General features: G+C 47.8%; 1 protein-coding gene across 1 annotated transcript in view; it reads left to right on the top strand.

Annotated features, from left to right (window-relative positions):
* Positions 1-23,167, top strand: part of MDH1 (malate dehydrogenase 1) — a 103,008-nt gene extending 79,841 nt beyond the window's left edge. The window contains 5 exon segments of the mRNA XM_063918449.1: positions 20,705-20,827; positions 20,997-21,173; positions 22,201-22,314; positions 22,617-22,706; positions 22,834-23,167. Of these exon segments, the coding sequence (XP_063774519.1) occupies positions 20,705-20,827; positions 20,997-21,173; positions 22,201-22,314; positions 22,617-22,706; positions 22,834-22,959 (630 nt within the window). The 3' untranslated portion in view covers positions 22,960-23,167.
* Positions 23,168-23,500: the final 333 nt, after the last annotated feature.

Below are 23,500 nucleotides of genomic sequence, written 5' to 3'. Positions count from 1 at the left end.
TTGAACCAATTAAAGCCGTAGATTTAAAATATCTCGCGTGGAAGGTGGTCATGCGATTGGCCTTGGCTTCGGCCAGGCGTGTGTCAGAATTGGCGGCTTTGTCGTGTAAAAGCCTCATCTGTTTTTCCATATGGATAGGGCAGAATTGAGGACTCGTCCCCAGTTTCTCCCTAAGGTGGTATCAGCTTTTCACTTGAACCAACCTATTGTGGTGCCTGCGGCTACTAGGGACTTGGAGGATTCCAAGTTACTTGACGTAGTCAGGGCCTTGAAAATTTATGTTTCCAGGACGGCTGGAGTCAGGAAAACTGACTCGCTATTTATCCTGTATGCACCCAACAAGCTGGGTGCTCCTGCTTCTAAGCAGACTATTGCTCGCTGGATTTGTAGCACAATTCAGCTTGCGCATTCTGCGGCTGGACTGCCGCATCCTAAATCTGTAAAAGCCCATTCCACAAGGAAGAGGGCTCTTCTTGGGCGGCTGCCCGAGGGGTCTCGGCTTTACAACTGCCGAGCTGCTACTTGGTCAGGGTCAAACACGTTTGCAAAATTCTACAAAATTGATACCCTGGCTGAGGAGGACCTGGAGTTCTCTCATTCGGTGCTGCAGAGTCATCCGCACTCTCCCGCCCGTTTGGGAGCTTTGGTATAATCCCCATGGTCCTTACGGAGTTCCCAGCATCCACTAGGACGTCGGAGAAAATAAGATTTTACTCACCGGTAAATCTATTTCTCGTAGTCCGTAGTGGATGCTGGGCGCCCATCCCAAGTGCGGATTGTCTGCAATACTTGTATATAGTTATTGCCTAACTAAAGGGTTATTGTTGAGCCATCTGTTGAGAGGCTCAATTATATTTCATACTGTTAACTGGGTATAGTATCACGAGTTATACGGTGTGGCTGGTATGAGTCTTACCCAGGATATAAAATCCTTCCTTATTGTGTCAGCTCTTCCGGGCACAGTATCCTAACTGAGGTCTGGAGGAGGGTCATAGTGGGAGGAGCCAGTGCACACCAGGTAGTCCTAAAGCTTTCTTTAGTTGTGCCTAGTCTCCTGCGGAGCCGCTATTCCCCATGGTCCTTACAGAGTTCCCAGCATCCACTAAGGACTACGAGAAATAGATTTACCGGTGAGTAAAATCTTATTTTCACTTTTTCACTCGCTCAAAAAAAATCCATGTTTCGGAATATTTGGATATGGGATACGCAACCTGTGTATGTATGGCCGGCAACTGACACTACACACGGGATATATTCCCTTTGAGCAAAAATACAGTTAACTGAAAATAAATGAGAGATATATATATATATATATATATATATATATATATATATATATATATATATATATATATATATATATATATATATATATATATATATATATATTATACACACATACACACTTTTTTTATTTTACTATTTCTATAGTAAAACTTTTGTATGTAATTCAGGTTTTTAACTGACAAGTTCCACAGTATGGAAAAAATTAAATGTGGTATATAGAAATTGAAAGTAATTGGCCAATAGTTATAAATGGTAGCATATGCAGGTACAAATGTTTGTAAATTAGTGACAGCTGCCACGTGTTCATGTGTGCTGTTAATCTAGGATTTATATTGTGCCATGCTTCTAGAAGGTCAGGGTTTGGAGTGTGCTTCCCCTTCTAAAAAAAATTAAACGTGAAGAAACAACTAATTATGAGCACATGGTTAAAATGCATAGATGTTAAAAGTTGCAAATTTTCAGAGAAAATGGATGCATTTGCTTATTTGAACAGTAGTGATGCAGTCCCTGAATTGTCCACCATTACAGATTGTGCAGATTGCTGGTTGATAAAACATTATTTATTTCTCTAACGTTCTAGAGGATGCTGGGGACTCCGTAAGGACCATGGGGAATAGACGGGCTCCGCAGGAGATGGGGCACTTTAAGAAAGCTTTGGATTCTGGGTGTGCACTGGCTCCTCCCTCTATGTCCCTCCTCCCAGACCTCCGTTTTACACTGTGCCCAGATGGTTGCACTGCAGGGAGCTCTCCTGAGTTCTTTGCATTAGAAAGCATTTTTGTTTGGATTTTTCTATTTTTACAGGGAGCACTGCTGGCAACAGGCTCCCTGCATCGAGGGACTGGGGAGAGAGGAGCAGACCTACTTAAATGATAGGATCTGCTTCCTCGGCTACTGGACACCATTAGCTCCAGAGGGGGTGAACACAGGTTCGTCCTGGGCTTCCACCCCCGGAGCCACGCCGCCGTTCTCACAGAGCCAGAAGAACAGAAGCAAGAAGACGTCTCAGGCGGCAGAAGCCTTCAGCGGCTTCACTGAGGTAACGCACAGCACCGCAGCTGTGCGTCATTGCTTCACACACTCCGGTCACTCTATGGGTGCAGGGCGCAGGGGGGGCGCCCTGGGCAGCAATAATAACACCTCAAAACATGGCAAAAAGGTATGTACATGTACAGCTGGGCACTGTACATGTATATAAAAGAGCCCCTGCCATTTTTACACAAATTTGAGCGGGACCAAAGCCTGCCACCGAGGGGGCGGGGCTTCTCCCTCAGCACTCACCAGCGCCATTTTTCTCTCCACAGAACGCTGAGAGGAAGCTCCCCGGACTCTCCCCTGCTTACACACGGTGAAGGGGTGTTTAAAAGAGGGGGGGGGGGGCACATAATTGGCAGATAAGATATTATACAGCGCTGCTGGTGAAAAACATTTTGTGTTGGTCTCCAGGGTCATTGCGCTGGGGTGTGTGCTGGCATACTCTCTCTCTCTCTCTCCAAAGGGCCTTAAAGGGGATACTGTCTTCAGAAAAGAGTTTCCCTGTGTGTGAAGTGTCGGTACGTGTGTCGACATGTTTGACAAGGAAGGCTCACTTAATGTGGAGGGAGAGTGTTTGAATGTCAGGTCGCCGTCGGCAACGCCGACACCGGACTGGGTGGATATGCTGAATGTCTTAAATGCAAATGTGAATCTCCTGCATAAAAGGTTAGACAAGGCTGAAGCTAGGGATCAGTCAGGTAGCCAGACCGTGCCTGTCCCTGTGGCGCCAGGACCTTCAGGGTCTCAAAAGCGCCCCATATCCCAAGTCGCTGACACAGATACTGACTAGTGTCGACTATGAGGATGCAAAATTACAGTCGAAGGTGGCAAAGGGTATTCGATACATGATTGCCATAAAAGAGGTTTTGCATATCGCTGAGGAACCCCCTGTCCCTGATAACGAGGGTTCACATGTATAAAGGGAAAAAGCCTGAGGTCACGTTTCCGTCCTCATTTGAGCTAAGCGAATTGTGCGAAAAGGCTTGGGAGTCTCCGGATAGGAGACTACAGGTTCCCAAAAGGATTCTTATGGCGTATGCTTTTCCACAGAAGGATAGGATACGATAGGAATCTTCGCCTAAAGTAGACAAGGCGCTGACACGCTTATTCAAGAAGGTGGCACTGCCTTCTCCGGATACTGCTTCCCTCAAGGATCCTGCTGATCGCAAGCAGGAAATTACCATGAAGCACATTTACACACATTCAGGAACTATCGTTAGACCGGCCATGGCGTCGGCCTGGGTTTGTAGTGCTGTCGTGGCATGGGCAGACTCCTTATCTACGGAGATTGACACCTTAGATAGGGATACCATTCTAATGACCATTGAGCATATCGGAGATGCTGCCTTGTATATGAGGGATGCTCAGAGAGACATTTGTTTACTAAGCTCCAGAATAAACGCTATGTCTATTTCTGCTAGGCGACTCTTGTGGACCCGACAGTGGACGGGAGACACCGACTCAAAGCGGCATATGGAGTCATTTCCTTACAAGGGGGAGGAGTTGTTTGGAGAAGGCCTCTCGGACCTTGTCTCTACTGCTACGGCCGGTAAATCGAATTTCTCTGACGTCCTAGTGGATGCTGGGGACTCCGTAAGGACCATGGGGGGATAGCGGCTCCGCAGGAGACTGGGCACAAAAGTAAAGCTTTAGAACTACCTGGTATGCACTGGCTCCTCCCCCCATGACCCTCCTCCAAGCCTCAGTTAGATTTCTCTGACGTCCTAGTGGATGCTGGGACTCCGTAAGGACCATGGGGAATAGCGGCTCCGCAGGAGACAGGGCACAAAATAAAAGCTTAAAGATCAGGTGGTGTGCACTGGCTCCTCCCCCTATGACCCTCCTCCAAGCCTCAGTTAGATTTTTGTAATCTAGGTGGCTCGCCTGAGCTGCTTAGAATAAAAGTTTAGTTTAGGTTTTTTTATTTTCAGTGAGTCCTGCTGGCAACAGGCTCACTGCATCGTGGGACTAAGGGGAGAAGAAACGGACTCACCTGAGTGCAGAGTGGATCGGGTTTCTTAGGCTACTGGACACTAGCTCCAGAGGGACGATCACAGGTTCAGCCTGGATGGGTCACCGGAGCCGCGCCGCCGTCCCCCTTACAGAGCCAGAAGAGACGAAGAGGTCCGGTGAAATCGGCGGCAGAAGACATCCTGTCTTCAGTCTAAGGTAGCGCACAGCACCGTAGCTGTGCGCCATTGCTCTCGGCACACTTCACACTCCGGTCACTGAGGGTGCAGGGTGCTGGGGGGGAGCGCCCTGAGACGCAATATAACAGTAATACCTTAGGTGGCAAAAAAGAATACATCACATATAGCTCCTGGGCTATATGGATGTATTTTAATCCCCTGCCATTTTACACAGAAAAAGCGGGAGATAAGGACGTCGTGAAGGGGCGGAGCCTATCTCCTCAGCACACAAGCGCCATTTTCCCTCACAGCTCCGCTGGAAGGACGGCTCCCTGACTCTCCCCTGCAGTCCTGCTTCAGAATCAGGGTAAAAAAGAGAAGGGGGGGCATTTTTGGCAGCAAATAACGATAATAACAGCAGCTATAAGGGAATAACACTTATATAAGGTTATCCCTGTATATATATATATATATATATATATATATATCGCTGGGTGTGTGCTGGCAGACTCTCCCTCTGTCTCTCCAAAGGGCTAAGTGGGGTCCTGTCCTCTATCAGAGCATTCCCGGTGTGTGTGCTGTGTGTCGGTACGCGTGTGTCGACATGTATGAGGAGGAAAATGATGTGGAGGCGGAGCAGTTGCCTGTGTTGGTGATGTCACCCCCTAGGGAGTCGACACCTGACTGGATGATTGTATTTAAACAATTAAGTGATAATGTCAGCAATTTGCAAAAAACTGTTGACGACATGAGACAGCCGGCAAATCAATTAGTGCCTGTCCAGGCGTCTCGGACACCGTCGGGGGCGCTAAAACGCCCGTTACCTCAGTGGGTCGACACAGACCCTGACACAGATACTGAGTCTAGTGTCGACGGTGACGAGACAAACGTAATGTCCAGTAGGGCCACACGTTACATGATCACGGCAATGAAAGAGGCATTGAACCTTTCTGACACTACAAGTACCACAAAGAAGGGTATTATGTGGGGTGAGAAAAAACTACCAATAGTTTTTCCTGAGTCAGAGGAAATAAATGAGGTGTGTGAAAAAGCGTGGGTTTCCCCCGATAAAAAAACTGCTAATTTCTAAAAAATTATTAGCATTATATCCTTTCCCGCCAGAGGTTAGGGCGCGTTGGGAAACACCCCCTAGGGTAGATAAGGCGCTCACACGTTTATCTAAACAAGTAGCGTTACCGTCTCCTGATACGGCCACCCTCAAAGAACCAGCTGATAGAAGGCTGGAAAATATCCTAAAAAGTATATACACACATACTGGTGTTATACTGCGACCAGCAATCGCCTCAGCCTGGATGTGCAGTGCTGGAGTCGCATGGTCGGATTCCCTGACTGAGAATATTGATACCCTGGATAGGGACAATATTTTGTTAACTATAGAACATTTAAAGGATGCATTACTGTATATGCGTGATGCACAGAGGGATATTTGCACCCTGGCATCAAGAGTAAGTGCTATGTCCATCTCTGCCAGAAGAGCGTTATGGACGCGACAGTGGTCAGGGGATGCGGATTCCAAACGGCACATGGAAGTATTGCCGTATAAAGGGGAGGAGTTATTTGGGGCTGGTCTATCGGACCTGGTGGCCACGGCAACGGCTGGAAAATCCACCTTTTTACCCCAGGTCACTCCACATCAGCAGAAAAAGACACCGTCTTTTCAAACTCAGTCCTTTCGTTCCCATAAGTACAAGCGAGCAAAAGGCCACTCTTTTCTGCCCCGGGGCAGAGGAAGAGGAAAAAGACTGCACCATGCAGCCGCTTCCCAGGAGCAGAAGCCCTCCCCTGCTTCTGCCAAGTCTTCAGCATGACGCTGGGGCTTTACAAGCAGACTCGGATATGGTGGGGGCCCGTCTCAAGAATTTCAACGCGCAGTGGGCTCACTCGCAAGTGGATCCCTGGATTCTACAGGTAGTATCGCAGGGGTACAAACTGGAATTCGAGGCGTTTCCCCCTCGTCGGTTCCTGAAGTCTGCTTTACCAAAGTCTCCCTCCGACAGGGAGGCAGTTTTGGAAGCCATTCACAAGCTGTATTCCCAGCAGGTGATAATCAAGGTACCCCTCCTGCAACAAGGAAAGGGGTATTATTCCACGCTGTTTGTGGTACCGAAGCCGGACGGCTCGGTGAGACCAATTTTAAATCTGAAATCCTTGAACACTTACATAAAAAGGTTCAAATTCAAGATGGAGTCACTCAGAGCAGTGATAGCGAACCTGGAAGAAGGGGACTATATGGTGTCTCTGGACATCAAAGATGCTTATCTCCACGTCCCAATATACCCTTCTCACCAAGGGTACCTCGGGTTTGTAGTACAAAACTGTCATTATCAGTTTCAGACGCTGCCGTTTGGATTGTCCACGGCACCTCGGGTCTTTACCAAGGTAAGGGCCGAAATGATGATTCTTCTACGAAGAAAAGGCATTTTAATTATCCCTTACTTGGACGATCTCCTGATAAGGGCAAGATCCAGGGAACAGTTAGAAGTCGGAGTAGCACTATCTCAGGTAGTGTTACGTCAGCACGGGTGGATTCTAAATATTCCAAAATCGCAGCTGATTCCAACGACACGTCTACTGTTCCTAGGAATGATTCTGGACACAGTCCAGAAGAAGGTGTTTCTCCCGGAGGAGAAGGCCAGGAAGTTATCCGAGCTAGTCAGGAACCTCCTAAAACCAGGACAGGTCTCAGTGCATCAGTGCACGAGGGTCCTGGGGAAAATGGTGGCTTCTTACGAAGCGATTCCATTCGGAAGATTCCATGCAAGAACATTTCAGTGGGATCTACTGGACAAATGGTCCGGATCGCATCTGCAGATGCATCAGCGGATAACCCTGTCGCCAAGGACAAGGGTGTCTCTCCTGTGGTGGCTGCAGAGTGCTCATCTACTAGAGGGCCGCAGATTTGGCATTCAGGATTGGATCCTGGTAACCACGGATGCCAGCCTGAGAGGCTGGGGAGCAGTCACACAGGGAAGGAATTTCCAGGGCCTGTGGTCAAGCATGGAAACATCTCTTCATATAAACATTCTGGAACTAAGGGCCATTTACAATGCCCTAAGTCAAGCAAAACCTCTGCTTCAGGGTCAGGCGGTGTTGATCCAGTCGGACAACATCACGTCAGTCGCCCACGTAAACAGACAGGGCGGCACGAGAAGCAGGAGGGCAATGGCAGAAGCTGCAAGGATTCTTCGCTGGGCGGAAAATCATGTGATAGCACTGTCAGCAGTGTTCATTCCGGGAGTGGACAACTGGGAAGCAGACTTCCTCAGCAGACACGACCTTCACCCGGGAGAGTGGGGACTTCACCCAGAAGTCTTCCACCTGATTGTAAACCGTTGGGAAAAACCAAAGGTGGACATGATGGCGTCACGTCTAAACAAAAAACTGGACAGATATTGCGCCAGGTCAAGGGACCCTCAGGCAATAGCAGTGGACGCTCTGGTAACGCCGTGGGTGTACCAGTCAGTGTATGTGTTCCCTCCTCTGCCTCTCATACCAAAAGTACTGAGAATCATAAGAAGGAGAGGAGTAAGAACTATACTCGTGGTTCCGGATTGGCCAAGAAGGACTTGGTACCCGGAACTTCAAGAGATGCTCACGGACGAACCGTGGCCTCTACCTCTAAGAAAGGACCTGCTACTGCAGGGGCCTTGTCTGTTCCAAGACTTACCGCGGCTGCGTTTGACGGCATGGCGATTGAACGCCGGATCCTGAGGGATAAAGGCATTCCAGAAGAAGTCATCCCTACTCTGGTCAAAGCCAGGAAGGACGTAACCGCAAAACATTATCACCGCATTTGGCGTAAATATGTTGCGTGGTGTGAGGCCAAGAAGGCCCCTACAGAGGAATTTCAACTGGGTCGTTTCCTTCATTTCCTGCAAACAGGACGGTCTATGGGCCTAAAATTAGGGTCCATTAAGGTTCAAATTTCGGCCCTGTCGATTTTCTTCCAGAAAGAACTGGCTTCAGTACCTGAAGTTCAGACATTTGTAAAAGGGGTGCTGCACATACAGCCTCCTTTTGTGCCTCCAGTGGCACCTTGGGATCTCAATGTTGTGTTGAGTTTTCTAAAGTCACATTGGTTTGAACCACTTTCCACTGTGGACTTAAAATATCTCACATGGAAGGTGTCGATGCTGTTAGCCTTGGCTTCAGCCAGGCGTGTGTCAGAATTGGCGGCTTTATCATATAAAAGCCATTACTTAATTTTTCATTCTGACAGGGCGGAATTGAGGACTCGTCCTCAATTTCTACCTAAGGTGGTTTCTGCATTTCGCATGAACCAACCTATTGTGGTACCTGCGGCTACCAGGGACTTAGAGGACTCTAAGTTGCTTGACGTTGTCAGGGCCTTGAAAATATGTTTCCAGGACGGCTGGAGTCAGAAAATCTGACTCGCTGTTTATCCTGTATGCACCCAACAAGCTGGGTGCTCCTGCTTCTAAGCAGACGATTGCTCGTTGGATTTGTAGTACAATTCAGCTTGCACATTCTGTGGCAGGATTGCCACAGCCAAAATCAGTAAAAGCCCATTCCACAAGGAAAGTGGGCTCATCTTGGGCGGCTGCCCGAGGGGTCTCGGCTTTACAACTTTGCCGAGCAGCTACTTGGTCAGGGGCAAACACGTTTGCTAAATTCTACAAATTTGATACCCTGGCTGAGGAGGACCTGGAGTTCTCTCATTCGGTGCTGCAGAGTCATCCGCACTCTCCCGCCCGTTTGGGAGCTTTGGTATAATCCCCATGGTCCTTACGGAGTCCCAGCATCCACTAGGACGTCAGAGAAAATAAGATTTTACTTACCGATAAATCTATTTCTCGTAGTCCGTAGTGGATGCTGGGCGCCCATCCCTAGTGCGGATTGTCTGCAATACTTGTATATAGTTATTGTTACAAAAATTCGGGTTATTATTGTTGTGAGCCATCTTTTCAGAGGCTCCTTTGCGTTTATCATACTGTTAACTGGGTTCAGATCACAAGTTGTACGGTGTGATTGGTGTGGCTGGTATGAGTCTTACCCGGGATTCAATATCCTTCCTTATTATGTACGCTCGTCCGGGCACAGTATCCTAACTGAGGCTTGGAGGAGGGTCATAGGGGGAGGAGCCAGTGCACACCACCTGATCTTTAAGCTTTTATTTTGTGCCCTGTCTCCTGCGGAGCCGCTATTCCCCATGGTCCTTACGGAGTCCCAGCATCCACTACGGACTACGAGAAATAGATTTATCGGTAAGTAAAATCTTATTTTTTGTGCCCGAACGAGAAGGGTGCACACTAGGTGGCTCTCCTGAGCTGCTTAGTGAAAAGTTTAGTTTTAGGTTTTTTATGTTCAGTGAGACCTGCTGGCAACAGGCTCACTGCATCGAGGGACTAAGGGGAGAAGAAGCGACCTCACCTGCGTGCAGAGTGGATTGGGCTTCTTAGGCTACTGGACATTAGCTCCAGAGGGACCGATCACAGGCCCAGCCATGGATAGGTCCCAGAGCCGCGCCGCCGGCCCCCTTACAGAGCCAGAAGACAGAGGTCCGGAAAATCGGCGGCAGAAGACGTCCTGTCTTCAACAAGGTAGCGCACAGCACTGCAGCTGTGCGCCATTGCTCTCAGCACACTTCACACTCCGGTCACTGAGGGTGCAGGGCGCTGGGGGGGGGCGCCCTGAGACGCAATAAAAACACCTTGGATGGCAAAAAAATGCATCACATATAGTTCCTGGGCTATATGGATGAATTTAACCCCTGCCAGAATACACAGAAAAACGGGAGATAGGCTCCGCCCCCTTCTCGGCGGCCTTATCTCCTCAGCACACTGGCGCCATTTTCCCTCACAGCTCCGTTGGAGGGAAGCTCCCTGGCTCTCTCCTGCAGTCACTACACTACAGAAAGGGTTAAAAAAGAGAGGGGGGCACTAATTACGCGCAGTATTAAAAATACAGCAGCTATAAGGGGAAAAACACTTATATAAGGTTATCCCTATGTATGTATGTATGTATGTATGTATGTATGTATGTATGTAGCGCTCTGGTGTGTGCTGGCAAACTCTCCCTCTGTCTCCCCAAAGGGCTAGTGGGGTCCTGTCCTCTATCAGAGCATTCCCTGTGTGTGTGCTGTGTCGGAACGTTTGTGTCGACATGTATGAGGAGAAAAATGATGTGGAGATGGAGCAGATTGCCTGTAATAGTGATGTCACCCCCTAGGGGGTCGACACCTGAGTGGATGAACTGTTGGAAGGAATTACGTAACAGTGTCAGCTCTGTATAAAAGACAGTGGTTGACATGAGACAGCCGGCTACTCAGCTTGTGCCTGTCCAGACGTCTCATAGGCCGTCAGGGGCTCTAAAGCGCCCGTTACCTCAGATGGCAGATATAGACGCCGACACGGATACTGACTCCAGTGTCGACGGTGAAGAGACAAATGTGACTTCCAGTAGGGCCACACGTTACATGATTGAGGCAATGAAAAATGTTTTACACATTTCTGATAATACGAGTACCACCAAAAAGGGGTATTATGTTCGGTGAGGAAAAACTACCTGTAGTTTTCCTGAATCTGAGAAATTAAATGAGGTGTGTGATGATGCGTGGGTTTCCCCCGATAACAACTGATAATTTCTAAAATGTTATTGGCATTATATCCTTTCCCGCCAGAGGTTAGGGTGCGTTGGGAAACACCCCCTAGGGTGGATAAAGCGCTCACACGCTTGTAAGAACAAGGGCTCTACCCTCTCCTGAGATGGCCGCCCTTAAGGATCCTGCTGATAGAAAGCAGGAGGGTATCCTAAAATGTATTTACACACATACTGGTTATACTGCGACCAGCAATCGCCTCAGCCTGGATGTGCAGTGCTGGGTTGGCGTGGTCGGATTCCCTGACTGAAAATATTGATACCCTAGATAGGGACAGTATATTATTGCCTATAGAGCATTTAAAAGATGCATTTCTATATATGCGTGATGCACAGCGGAATATTTGCCGACTGGCATCAAGTGTAAGTGCGTTGTCCATTTCTGCCAGTAGAGGGTTATGGACACGACAGTGGTCAGGTGATGCGGATTCCAAACGGCATTTGGAAGTATTGCCTTATTAAGGGGAGGAGTTATTTGGGGTCGGTCTTTCAGACCTGGTGGCCACGGCAACAGCTGAGAAATCCACGTTTGTACCCCAGGTCGCCTCTCAACATAAGAAGACGCTGTATTATCAGGCGCAGTCTTTTCGTGGGCAAGCGGGCAAAAGGTTCCTCATTTCTGCCCCGTGACAGGGAGAGGAAAAAGGCTGCAGAAATCAGCCAGTTCCCAGGAACAGAAACACTCTCCCGCCTCTGCCAAGTCCTCAGCATGACGCTGGGGCTTTACAAGCAGACTCAGGCACGGTGGGGGCCCGTCTCAAGAAGTTCAGGGCGCAGTGGGCCCACTCGCAAGTGGACCCCTGGATCCTTCAGGTGGTATCTCAGGGGTACAAATTGGAATTCGAGACGTCTCCTCCTCGCCGTTTTCTAAAGTCTGCTTTACCGACGTCTCCCTCAGACAGGGAGGCAGTATTGGAAGCCATTCACAAGCTATATTCCCAGCAGGTGATGATCAAGGTACCCCTCCTACAACAGGGAAAGGGGTACTATTCCACACTATTTGTGGTACCGAAGCCGGACGGCTCAGTGAGACCAATTTTAAACCTAAAATCCTTGAACACTTACATACAAAGGTTCAAATTCAAGATGGAGTCACTCAGAGCAGTGATTGCAAACCTGGAAGAAGGGGACTATATGGTGTCTCTGGACATCAAAGATGCTTACCTACATGTCCCAATTTACCCTTCTCACCAAGGGTACCTCAGGTTTGTGGTACAGAACTGTCACTATCAGTTTCAGACGCTGCCGTTTGGATGGTCCACGGCACCCCGGGTCTTTACCAAGGTAATGGCCGAAATGATGATACTCCTTCAAAGGAAGGGAGTTTTAGTTATCCCTTACTTGGACGATCTCCTGATAAGGGCAAGATCCAGGGAACAGTTGGAAGTCGGAGTAGCACTATCTCAGATAGTGCTGCGCCAGCACGGTTGGATTCTCAATATTCCAAAATCACAGCTGATCCCGACGACACGACTTCTATTCCTAGGGATGATCCTGGACACAGTCCAGAAAAAGGTGTTTCTCCCGGAGGAGAAAGCCAGGGAGTTATCCGAACTAGTCAGAAATCTCCTAAAACCAGGCCAAGTCTCAGTGCATCAATGCACAAGGGTCCTGGGAAAGATGGTGGCTTCTTACGAAGCAATCCCATTCGGCAGATTCCACGCAAGAACCTTCCAGTGGGATCTGCTAGACAAATGGTCCGGGTCGCATCTTCAGATGCATCAGCGGATAATCTTGTCACCAAGGACAAGGGTGTCTCTCCTGTGGTGGTTGCAGAGTGCTCATCTTCTAGAGGGCCGCAGATTCGGCATTCAGGACTGGGTCCTGGTGACCACGGATGCCAGCCTGAGAGGCTGGGGAGCAGTCACACAGGGAAGAAATTTCCAGGGCTTGTGGTCAAGCCTGGAGACATCACTTCACATAAATATCCTGGAGCTAAGGGCCATCTACAATGCTCTAAGCCTAGCAAGACCTCTGCTTCAAGGTCAGCCGGTGCTGATCCAGTCAGACAACATCACGGCAGTCGCCCACGTAAACAGACAGGGCGGCACAAGAAGCAGGAGGGCAATGGCAGAAGTTGCAAGGATTCTTCGCTGGGCGGAAAATCATGTGATAGCACTGTCAGCAGTGTTCATTCCGGGAGTGGACAACTGGGAAGCAGACTTCCTCAGCAGACACGACCTCCACCCGGGAGAGTGGGGACTTCACCCAGAAGTCTTCCACATGATTGTGAACCGTTGGGAAAAACCAAAGGTGGACATGATGGCGTCCCGCCTCAACAAAAAACTGGACAGGTATTGTGCCAGGTCAAGGGACCCTCAGGCAATAGCTGTGGACGCTCTGGTAACACCGTGGGTGTACCAGTCAGTGTATGTGTTCCCTCCTCTGCCTCTCATACCCAAGGTACTGAGAATCATAAGAAGGAGAGGAGTAAGGACTATACTCGTGGCTCCGGATTGGCCAAGAAGGACTTGGTACCCGGAACTTCAAGAGATGCTCACAGAGGACCAGTGGCCTCTACCTCTAAGAAGGGACCTGCTCCAGCAGGGACCCTGTCTGTTCCAAGACTTACCGCGGCTGCGTTTGACGGCATGGCGGTTGAACGCCGGATCCTGAAGGAAAAAGGCATTCCGGATGAAGTCATCCCTACCCTGATCAAAGCCAGGAAGGATGTAACCGCACAACATTATCACCGTATTTGGCGTAAATATGTTGCGTGGTGCGAGGCCAGGAAGGCCCCTACAGAGGAATTTCAACTGGGTCGTTTCCTGCATTTCCTGCAAACAGGACTGTCTATGGGCCTAAAATTAGGGTCCATTAAGGTTCAAATTTCGGCCCTGTCGATTTTCTTCCAGAAAGAACTGGCTTCAGTTCCTGAAGTTCAGACGTTTGTCAAGGGGGTACTGCATATACAGCCTCCTTTTGTTCCTCCAGTGGCACCTTGGGATCTCAATGTAGTTTTGGGGTTCCTAAAATCACATTGGTTTGAACCACTCACCACTGTGGACTTAAAATATCTCACATGGAAAGTGGTAATGCTGTTGGCCCTGGCTTCAGCCAGGCGTGTCTCAGAATTGGCGGCTTTATCCTATAAAAGCCCTTACCTAATTTTTCATACGGACAGGGCAGAATTGAGGACTCGTCCTCAATTTCTCCCTAAGGTGGTTTTCAGCGCTTCACTTGAACCAGCCTATTGTGGTACCTGCGGCTACTAGGGACTTGGAGGACTCCAAGTTGCTGGACGTAGTCAGGGCCCTGAAAATATGTTTCCAGGACGGGTGGAGTCAGAAAATCTGACTCTCTGTTATCCTGTATGCACCCAACAAGCTGGGTGCTCCTGCTTCTAAGCAGACTATTGCTCGTTGGATTTGTAGTACAATTCAGCTTGCACATTCTGTGGCAGGCCTGCCACAGCCAAAATCTGTAAAAGCCCATTCCACAAGGAAGGTGGGCTCATCTTGGGCGGCTGCCCGAGGGGTCTCGGCTTTACAACTTTGCCGAGCAGCTACTTGGTCAGGGGCAAACACGTTTGCCAAATTCTACAAATTTGATACCCTGGCTGAGGAGGACCTGGAGTTCTCTCATTCGGTGCTGCAGAGTCATCCGCACTATCCCGCCCGTTTGGGAGCTTTGGTATAATCCCCATGGTCCTTACGGAGTTCCCAGCATCCACTAGGACGTCAGAGAAAATAAGAATTTACTTACCGATAATTCTATTTCTCGTAGTCCGTAGTGGATGCTGGGCGCCCATCCCAAGTGCGGATTGTCTGCAATACTTGTACATAGTTATTGTTGCAAAAATCGGGTTATTGTTGTGAGCCATCTTTTCAGAGGCTCCTCTGTTATCATGCTGTTAACTGGGTTCAGATCACAGGTTGTACGGTGTGATTGGTGTGGCTGGTATGAGTCTTACCCGGGATTCAAAATCCTTCCTTATTGTGTACGCTCGTCCGGGCACAGTATCCTAACTGAGGCTTGGAGGAGGGTCATAGGGGGAGGAGCCAGTGCACACCAGGTAGTCCTAAAGCTTTACTTTTGTGCCCAGTCTCCTGCGGAGCCGCTATTCCCCATGGTCCTTACGGAGTTCCCAGCATCCACTACGGACTACGAGAAATAGAATTATCGGTAAGTAAATTCTTATTTTTTTTACCTTATGTTCCCCCGCAGCATGCTAAGAAGGTACCGCATGATCAAATGCAGTCCTTTCGTTCCAATAAAAGCAAGAAGGTACGAAGATCGTCCTTTGTTGCCAGAGGTAAAGGCAAGGGAAAAAAGCTGCACTCGGCTAGCTCCCAAGTGCAGAAGTCCTCCCCTACTTCCGCAATGTCCACCGCATGAGGTGGGGGGGGTCAGATCAAGTGGGGGCACGTCTTCGTCTTTTCAGCCACGTCTGGATTCTCTCACAGGTGGATCCCTGGGCAATAGGGATTGTTTCTCAGGGATACAGACTGGAATTCGAAGACATGCCTCCTCGCCGGTTTTTCAAATCGGCGCTGCCGGCTTCCCCGTCGGAGAGGGAGCTGGTGTTAGCTGCAATTTACAAATTGTACATTCAACAGGTGATAGTCAAAGTTCCTCATCTCCAGCAAATAGAGGGTTATTATTCATCCCTGTTTGTGGTGCCGAAACCGGACGGTTCGGTCAGACCCATTTTAAATCTGAAATCCCTGAACCTGTACTTGAAGAGGTTCAAAATGGAATCGCTCAGAGCGGTCATCGCCAGCCTGGAGGGAGGGGATTGGATGGTGTCCCTGGACATAAAGGATGCGTACCTTCATGTTCTGATTTTCCCTCCTCACCAGGTGTTCCTGAAATTTGCAGTACAGGACTGTCCCTACCAATTTCAGACGTTGCCGTTTGGTCTTTCCACGGCCCTGAGAATTTTCACCAAGGTAATGGCGGAAATGATGGTGCTCCTGCACAGGCAGGGCGTCACAATTATCCCGTATTTGGACGATCTCCTCATAAAGGCGAGATCTCGGGAGAAGTTGCTGGACAGCGTGTCTCTGTCCGTGAAGACGTTTTGGAGGCATGGCTGGATTCTCAATTTACCGAAATCCCAGCTAGTCCCTGCAACGCGTCTGACCTTTTTCTGACCTTTTTGGGCCTGATTCTAGACACAGACCAAAAAAGAGTTTTTCTTCCAGTGGAGAAGGCTCAGGAGCTCGTAGCTCTGGTCAGGAACCTATTGAAGCCAAAAAAGGTTTCAGTGCATCATTGCACGAGGGTTCTGGGGAAGATGGTGGCTTCATACGAGGCCATCCCCTTCGGCAGGTTCCATGCAAGGACCTTTCAATGGGACCTATTGGACAAATGGTCCGGGTCCCATCTACACATGCAAAAAACGGACCACCCTGTCTCCCAGGGCCAGGGTGTCTATTCTGGGGTGGCTGCGCAGTGCTCACCTCCTGGAGGGTCGCAGGTTCGGCATTCAGGACTGGGTCCTGGTGACCACGGACGCGAACCTCCGAGGTTGGGGAGCTGTCGCACTAGGAAGAAATTTCCAGGGTCCCCTCCAGTTCCCAGAAAAGGTCCCTGGCCCAAACTATGCAAAGGGACACTGACACAGATTCCGACACTGACGTTGACACTGGGGATTTGAGGGGGGTAGATCCCAAACTGGCTAAGAGCATTCAATGTATGATAGTCGCTATAAAAGAGGTGTTGGAATTTCCTGACGCAACACCTCCACCTGAGGAAATAGATTATTTTTAAATTAAATAAAAAAACAGGTGGTGATGACATGCTGCAAATTCTAGGTCATATCAAAGACTCTGCAGGTTACTTGGTTGAGGCTATGAAGGACGTAGGCTTACTGGGCTCACGGGCCTCTGCTATGGCGATTTCAGCCCACAGGGTGCTCTGGATCAGACAATGGAATGCTGACGCATGAATCCAAAAGAAATATTGAGACGCTCCCTTACAATGGTGAAGCCCTCTTTGGAGAGAAACTAGATGCCATGATATCAACTACTACATCTGGCAAGTCAGCATTTCTGCCGTCGGCAGCTGCACCGGCTAAAAAGTATATCATTCTCATACTATGCGGTCCTTTCGGCCCAACAAGTACAAAGGCTAAAACTACCCCTTTTTTCACAGGAAAGGGGAGAGGAAAAGGGTAGAAAACTTATAACACACTCAGGCTCCCAGGAGCAGAAGTTGGCAACTACTTCTGCAAAAGCCACAGCATGACGCTGGGGCTCCTCTGCGGGAGTGCGATCGAGTGGGGGCACGTCTACTATTTTTCAGACCTGGATCCTTGGATTTTACAGATGATATCCCAACGTTAAAAGTTGGAATTTCAAGACCTTCCCCATGCCGATTTTTCACATCAGCCTTGCCAGTTTCTGCTGAAGACGGCACAAATGTCCTGAACGCAATACACAAATTTTGTCAAGACAAAGGAATTGCCTTGGTTCCTGCCGAACAAAGTAACCAAGGCTTTTATTCAAGCGTGTTTGTGGTACCGAAGCCGGATGGCTCGGTCAGACCGATCTTTAAACCCTAAAATCTCTGAATCTTTGTTTGAAAAGAATCAAGTTCAAGATGGAATCCTTGAGAGCAGTGATTTCCAGCTTGGAAGAAAAGGAATTTCTGGTGTCAGTGGACATCAAGGATGCTTACTTGCATGTCCCCATTTACCCGCCACATCAAGCATAACTGAGGTTTGCGGTTCAGGATTGCCCCTACCAATTCCAGACATTACTGTTCGGGCTCTCCACGGCTCCGAGAATATTCACCAAGGTGTTGGCGGAGATGATGGTTCTCCTTCGCAAACAAGGAGTCAACATAATTCCATACTTGGACGATCTCCTCGTAAAAGCGAGATCCAGTACAAGCTACTCCAGAACATAGCATTATCCCTGAAGGTGCTTCAACAGCACGGTTGGATCATCAACTTTCCAAAATCCCAGTTGGAACCGACAATGAGATTATAATTTTTGGGAATGATACTGGACACCGAGGTACAGAGAATATTTCTACCTGTGGAAAAGGCTCAGGAGATCCAGAGCATGGTCAAACAACTTTTGAGACCAAGAACAGTATCAATTCATCAGTGCATTCGCCTGTTGGGGGAAATGGTAGCGGCTTACGAGGTGCTACAATATGGCCGAGTCCATGCCAGGGTCTTCCAGTGGGACCTACTGGACAAGTGGTCAGGGTCGCATCTCCACATGCATCAAAGGATAATCTTGTCAGCGAAACCCAGAATTTTGCTCCTGTGGTGGCCACAAATTTCTCACCACCTGGAGGGATGCAGGTTTGGGATTCAGTCTCCGAGGATGGGGAGCAGTCACGCAAGGAGAGCTTCCAAGGAAGCTGGTCAAATCAAGAAACTCGCCTTCACATAAACATTCTGGAGTTGAGAGCTGTGTACAACAGCCTTCATCAAGCGGCATACCTTCTTCTTCAAGGTCGTCCCATACAGATACAGGCAGTAGCTTGCATAAACCGTCAAGGCGGAACAAAAAGCAGGGCGGCAATGGCAGAGGTGACAAAGATACTCATCTTGGCAGAAAGACATGCAAAAGCTCTGTCGGCAATTTTTCATTCCGGGAGTGGACAACTGGGAAGCAGACTTCCTCGGCAGACACGATCTCCATCCAGGAGAATAGGGCCTCCACCCAGTAGTCTTTGCGGAAGTAACAAGTCGTTGGGGTGTTCCTCAAGTGGACATGATGGCATCTCGTCTCAACAAGAAGCTTCCGACATATTATTCCAGGTCGAGAGACCCACAAGCAATAGCAGTGGATGCACTGGTGACCCAGTGGGTGTTTCAGTCGGTGTATCTGTTCCCTCCACTTCCACTTATTCCAAAGGTTCTCAAGGTCATCAGAAGAACAAGAGTTCGAGCAATTCATTGCTCCAGACTGGCCAAGGAGGGCCTGGTATCCAGATCTTCAAGAGTTTATTACTGGAAGATCCTCAGCCTCTTCCTCTTCGCGTGGACCGGCTTCAGCAGGGGCCGTTAGTTTATCAAGACTTACCGCGGCTGCGTTTGACGGCATGGCTGTCGAGCACCAGATCCTAGCCCGTAAGGGTATTCCCACACTTATTCTGGCCAGGAAAGGGGGTAACGTCCAAACATTACCATCGTATTTGGAGAAAATATGTATCTTGGTGTGAATCAAAGAAGTCTCCTGCGGTGGAGTTTCCATTAGGACGTCTTCTCCTAGTTCTACAGGCGGGTGTGGATGCTGGATTGAGATTAGGCTCTGTCAAGGTTCAGATTTCGGCCTTGTCTGTTTTTCTTTCAGAAACAATTGGCTTCTCTTCCTGAGGTCCAGACGTTCGTTAAGGGGGTTCTGCGCATCCAACCTCCCTTTGTGGCGCCATGGGATCTTAAAGTGGTGTTGCAGTTCCATAAATCGGACTGGTTTGAGCCTCTACAAGACGTAGAGTTGAAGTTTCTCACTTGGAAAGTGGTCATGCTATTGGCCTTGGCCTCAGGCAGACGGGTGTCTGAGTTAGGAGCTCTCACACGAGTCTTTACTTAATATTTCATGAAGATAGGACTGAACTGAGAACACGTCAGCACTTTCTTCCGAAGGTTGTGTCTTCTTTTCATATCAACTAACCAGTGGTGGTGCCAGTGGCTTCTGACACCTCAGCCGTCTCTAAATTCTTGGATGTTGTCAGAGCGTTGAGGATTTATGTTGCAAGAACGGCTAGGATAAGGAAAACGGAATCTGTTTGTCCTCTATGACCCCAACAAGATTGGGGGTCCTGCTTCTAAGCAGACTATTGCGCGCTGGATCAGGGGTACCATTCAGCACGCTTATTCCACGGCAGGATTGCCGTTACAGACTTCGGTAAAAGCCCACTCGACAAGGAAAGTCGGTTCGTCCTGGGCGGCTGCCCGGGGTGTGTCTGCTTTACAAATCTGCCGAGCTACTACTTGGTCAGGTGCAAACACATTTGCTAAGTTTTATAAGTTTGACACCTTGGCTGCTGACGACCTAATATTTGGTCAGTCCGTTCTGCAGGAACATTAGCACTTTCTCGCCCGGAGCTTTGGTACATCCCTATGGTACTAAAATGGACCCCAGCATCCTGTAGGACGTAAGAGAAAATAGGATTTTAATTACCTGCCGGTAAATCCTTTTCTCGTAGTCCGTAGAGGATGCTGTATGTGTGTTGTGGTTCCCTCCCCTTCCTCTTGTTCAAACTGAAAGGTAAGTAAAATGCAACAAGGCCATAACATTCTGTGACTTTGGATGGTGAAGTAATGAAGCAAGCAGAGCAATTATTTTAATTCCCTGGATGAAACGCCACCCTACCATGCTTAATTATTATTTTATTTATTTTTATTTATTTTCTTAAATCTACTTCATTTTATTTTTTTTGCGTTTACCAGACTTGCACAATAAAGGTGATAAGTGGATGTTTATACTAGAAAATGAGAGCAGTATTAAAGCCAATCAGTCACCTGCACTGCAGTAATTTTGTGGTCTGACGAAATTTGACATCTGTTCAGATAGGCCGCCGCCCCCCCCCCCCCTCCCCTTTAATGTGTGTAGGTGACAGTTCTACTTTTAGTCTAACCTTGTCATTATGATTAGTTTCTTTGTGCAGACTGCACTTGAACGCTGACAACGTCCTTTTTGTTTTAGGTGATTGTTGTGGGAAATCCTGCAAATACCAACTGTCTAACTGCAATAAAGTCTGCTCCATCCATCCCTAAACAGAACTTCAGCTGCCTGACCTTTTTAGATTACAACAGAGCCAAAGCTCAGGTAAGAGTTGGCACCTTGGGATACAGTGATGGGCCACAATGATCTCCATAAAATTTGAGCATTATGTAATAACAAGTCCATATTCTAGATCTATAATGGAAAGAGGACATATTTGTATAAAGATTGACGTCTTACCAGAAACAATGTGCTTTGTTTTAATTTCTTCCAGATTGCTCTTCGTCTGAACACTACAGCTGATGCGGTGAAGAATGTGATTATTTGGGGGAATCACTCCTCCACTCAGTACCCTGATGCTAGCCATGCCACTGTACATCTGCAAGGGAAGGACCTGAGTGTACAGGAGGCGGTGAAGGATGACAGCTGGCTGAAAGGAAACTTTATCTCTGTAAGAAAGAAGTGGTCCTTGGAAATTTGCGTGCTGCATTTCTTGACTTAGTCTGAGGAACCCAAGATGTGCTACCCTGGGGCATTCCATAGGCTCAAATATAGCTGCGTCCCACCCGCTCCCACTTTATTATCCTGATGTCCTATTGTACATGTGCTAGTAATGCCAGCAATGGTTGTTAGGCGCTATTAGTGGTAAAGCTGTGTGTGTGTGTGTGTGATTTTTTTCTTCTCTCTTGCACATTTGGTTAATATCCATTTTTAATAGGAGTCTGTGTGTGACATAACATGTACGTAAGACGTGATGCAAATATGTTTTCAATGATGAAGTTTGAATTCTCGGTTGGATTTGTAACTTCGACAAAGCTCCTAAGTTTTTTAGTTATTGTTAACATTTTATTGTTGGTAACGGTATAATATGATGTCCTGAGAATTGCAGGACCAGTCAGGGTTTTCATAGGTGACTGGTGAGATGCAGGAGAAGTGTTGCCTTTATGATGTGAAAAAAAAAGACTAGTAAACTAGTTATTGGGAGGCAGGTGCTGGACTAAGGTGAGACATTGGGGTGATGCCTTAATTCTGAGTGAAGAGAACAGAAGTACGAATAAGTGTGAAGTTGAGTTCTGATTGTGGTTGGATATATGTCTTGAAAGTTAGAGATGGTGGGGTAGCTTGTTGCATTCATGTGGTCATGCATTTTTACTATATCTGCTGCCTCGTCCTTTTGTCCTCGCGTCCCCCTTCCCCATTAGTTTACTCTGCATCCGTTCTGTAGATCTAGACTCAAAAGGTCGACATGACAATGGTTGATACAAAGTTGTGGTGTGTTGGGTGGCTTTCTTTTCTTTTTCTTTGTGTGGGTGTTTTTTTTGTTTTACCATCTACCTTTTTGAGTGTAGATCTAATAATCCACACCCCATTTACTCAGCCTGGACATGGTTTGTGATTCATAATTGTACCCTTTGCCATAAAAGCTCCTGTAAGTGCATTAGTGTACCAGTTACTCATGGATTCTTTCCATCTTCTAGACTGTGCAGCAGCGCGGTGCAGCGGTTATAGCAGCAAGAAAATTATCCAGTGCTATGTCTGCTGCCAAAGCTATTGGGGACCATGTGAGGTATATCTGGTTCGGAACCCCAGAGGTAAATTTATTTTTATTTGTTACTTTTTTTTTGAGGGGGGGGGGCGGAGATATAGAACTGTGATGCCTTCAAATCTAAGTTTCTACTGCGGATTTTCTTCCCTCTGAGATGTGTGGGTCGCCTGTGCATGCATATGGATTAGTTTGCTAGCCTAAGAATAGACTGAGGTTGTAGTGATGCAGATGGACGGCTCCCAATTTTCCTCTTCATTTTGAAGTCTTGTATTTCATGGTGACAAATGCCTCAGTTTTTCTAAATGAAAGCACTTTCAATTGTTTCTGACTTTCTGTTTCCATATTAAGGGAGAATATGTTTCCATGGGCGTTATTTCTGATGGAAACTGTTACGGGATACCTAATGATCTGCTGTATTCATTCCCTGTTACAATCAAGGTAATAGTGTACTATACACGTTCTTGCTTATGAAAATCTACCTAAAAGTGCCATAACGTGACCAGTTACCCAGCAGTCTGTTGCCCTTATTTCCCTATCTCATGTACTCTACTCTACTTTTAAACAGGACAAGGAGTGGAAAATAGTTGAAGGCCTCAAAATTGACGACTTCTCTCGTGGGAAGATGGATTTAACAGCCAAAGAACTTCAAGAAGAAAAAGATACTGCCTTTGAATTCCTCTTAATTGCCTGACTAGAAAATGATCTACAAATGCACTTACCTTCTGAGAAAATGAAAAGTTGTCTTTAAGTTTTAGTACAGAGTGCTTATGTCGAAAATGGTTCTCAGTACCAAAGTTACGTGACTGTCACATCTAAGTTAGTTTTGTATCTGTGTGACTAGTTTGGCATTCCTAGTTATAGTGAATAAATAAATAAAAACTGTTGGGTTTAAACTCTTAGCTATGAAGTACTGTTATTGCACGGTTTTCCCTTGTTAAGTACAGTGGAAGCTACTGTAATTTCTCATACGTCCTAGAGGATGCTGGGGACTCTATAAGGACCATGGGGTATAGACGGGATCTGCAGGAGACATGGGCACACTATAAGACTTTGAATGGGTGTGAACTGGCTCCTCCCTCTATGCCCCTCCTCCAGACCTCTGTTAGATTCTGTGCCCAGGAGAGACTGGTCACACACTAGGGGAGCTCTACTGAGTTTCTCTGGAAAGACTTTGCTAGACTTTTTTTTTTTTTTTTTCGGAGAGACCTGCTGGCTACAGGCTCTCTGCTTCA

Source organism: Pseudophryne corroboree, chromosome 4 (genome assembly GCF_028390025.1).
Source record: "Pseudophryne corroboree isolate aPseCor3 chromosome 4, aPseCor3.hap2, whole genome shotgun sequence".
Lineage (NCBI taxonomy): Eukaryota > Metazoa > Chordata > Amphibia > Anura > Myobatrachidae > Pseudophryne > Pseudophryne corroboree.
The sequence above is the reverse complement of the archived record's forward strand: the minus strand, read 5'-3'. Positions and strand labels throughout refer to the sequence as shown.